This window comes from Haplochromis burtoni, unplaced genomic scaffold (genome assembly GCF_018398535.1).
Source record: "Haplochromis burtoni strain Fernald_Lab_line unplaced genomic scaffold, NCSU_Asbu1 Contig_651, whole genome shotgun sequence".
Classification (NCBI taxonomy): domain Eukaryota; kingdom Metazoa; phylum Chordata; class Actinopteri; order Cichliformes; family Cichlidae; genus Haplochromis; species Haplochromis burtoni.
The window spans coordinates 34,284-36,724 of NW_024583012.1; the positions used below are offsets into that span (position 1 = coordinate 34,284).

Consider the following 2,441-nt stretch of genomic DNA (forward strand, 5'->3'; position numbering starts at 1 on the left):
TGTAACGGAATACATGTACCGCCGTTACGTATTTAAAATACAAAATATGAGTAACTGTATTCCGTTACAGTTACCGTTTAAAAAGGTGGTATTCAGAATACAGTTACTTTGTTGAAATAAATGGATTACACTGCGGTACTTTCCTGTTTCATGTTGTCGCGGGTCAGGACTGTTTGGTTTTGTTTGACAGCTACGTTCTGTTGTTCCAGGCGGCAGCGTTACGGTTGCCATGGTTACAGGGTGACGCTCTCTCTCCTGTGTGTTTCCTGGGTGAGAGAGCGCCTTTTTGTTGTTGTTGTTGTTGTGCTAAGCTAACAGGCAGAATGTTACAGGCATAGCCCTAAAGAATGTAGCCTGATGGGCAGTGTAGTCCGTGCTGCAGGGAGAATGGACTGCCATTCCGTTATGTGTCTGTGAGCGCGAGGAGGGAGAAAAAGGAAAAGTACGAGCTGTCACGAGCAGAAACGGGAGCTGGAAGCATGTAAATATAATAATAACCACTGCAGCCAAACAGAGAGCCTGACGAGCCCAGCTGTAAGTAAGCTGTTAAGACTCGACTGTACACCGTGTTCGTGTTTTCCTCTGAAACAATAAGCTTCGTTGGAGCAGCCTTTCAACGCCTCTCTCTGTCTCTCGCTGCAAAGTTGACCCACACAACAAAGTAAAGCTAGTTTTCAGCTACGAGCCCGACGTATTAGCCAGAGGTCCCTGTACTACGGTTAGGAGCCGCAGACCTCCAGTAATAGTAATAAATCACATGAATAGGACATTCATGTAGCTGTAAAAAGCATGATAATATATTAAGTAATCCAAAGTATTCAGAATACGTTACTCTCATTGAGTAACGTAACGGAATACGTTACAGAATACATTTTGGGGCATGTAATCTGTAATCTGTAGTGGAATACATTTTAAAAGTATGTGTGTGTTGACATCACATTTATGGTGTCCTGCAGGTGTGTTGTAAAGAGGCAGTCATCACAGTAACACCAGAGCCTGACATCGACTCGAGCAGTGACGCCCCGTTTGAGGACTGGCTGAGAGGTGAGAGCATGCTGCTGCTGCTGCTGCTGCTGCTGTAAAGGTAAAGTCGGATGCACTTGGTATGGAAGATGCCATCGTGTGCAGGGGGTCTCTGGTGGAGTCACTGTGTCAAACCTTCTCGCTCAAACTCTTGACTGTGAACAAACCTGGACCCAGCCCAGCAGAAAAAGATGTTTCCTGAGGCGGAGCCTGTCCCAGCTGGCAAGCGCAGGGTGTACTTTACACGGGTCCATCGCAGGGCCACACAGATTGGTACAAAAAATGTGTACAGAGTGTCCAGCTCTGGGCCTCGAGGGCCGCTGTCCTGCAGGTTTTAGATCTTACCCTGGGTCAGCTGAGTTCATTAGCAGGCCTCTGGAGAACTTCCACAGATGCTGAGGACGTCATTTAGCCGTTTGAATCAGCTGTGATGGATCAAGGACACGTCTAACACCTGCAGGACACCGGCCCTTGAGATCATTATATTTGAATGGCTATATTGTGGTATAGCTCTCACCCCTCAGCTGTAAAAAGCTATGAGGTGTCATCCCCCTGCTGGGGAGGCAGGTCGGCGGCTGGCCTGGAAACCCAAATTTGTGACTGCAGTAACTCTGGAACAAAGCGATGTAGCATTGCCAAATAGATACCACACGTTAGGCCTGCACAATAAATCGAAAATTCATTGTCATCGCGATATCAGCCTGTGTGATGGGCCCATCGCAAAAGACGGCGTAAACTGCGATAATGGAGTACCTTAAAATGTTTACACACGTGCTTTAAAGAATTTACCAATCAAAGAAACCCCTTTATACATTTGACCAGTCGAATAGAGCCCTTCACGGCATTAACCAATCAAATGGATTAGAGGCCCGCCTCCTACGCAGGTGGGGAGCGAACAACGCTGCAGCAACGAGTCATAGTTGTAAAGGCTGAGAGCGAGACGCATGACGAGAACGCTACTGACTATGAACTCGTGCCTAAAAGAAAAAAATAGTACCTTGCTTATTTGGAGGTACTTTGGATTTGATAAAGACGACGTTCTCCAAACACAGGTGCTCTGCAACACTTGCCGAACATTCGTGGCAACCACCAGAGGAAACACGACTGATCTCCACCATCATCTTCAACAACCACAGAGAACAGTTTGAAGAGTTCCAGAAAGACCGGGCTAGCTAATGTTGCTAATGTTAAGACAAAGAGCGCCGCAGCAACAGCCGTCTCTGTATCAGAGTTTTTCAAGTGGAACTCCGTATGAGAAAACGTCGAAGCGCTACAAAGAAATAACAGAGGCCATTACACATTTTTGACAAAGACATGATGCCTGTAAATGCAGTTAGCAGAGACGGCTTCATATAGACCCAACAGGTCTGTAGACGACGCCATCAACATGGCCCTACACTTCATCCTGCAGCATCTGG

The 2,441-nt window shown here is 46.8% G+C and overlaps 1 protein-coding gene across 1 annotated transcript in view; it reads left to right on the forward strand.

The window, feature by feature from the left end:
• ppp1r35 (protein phosphatase 1, regulatory subunit 35) overlaps positions 1–2,441 on the forward strand; it is an 8,503-nt gene that overhangs the window by 1,364 nt on the left and 4,698 nt on the right. The window contains exon 2 of the mRNA XM_042215060.1: positions 957–1,044. Within this exon, the coding sequence (XP_042070994.1) occupies positions 957–1,044 (88 nt within the window). The remainder of the gene's footprint in view (positions 1–956; positions 1,045–2,441) is intronic.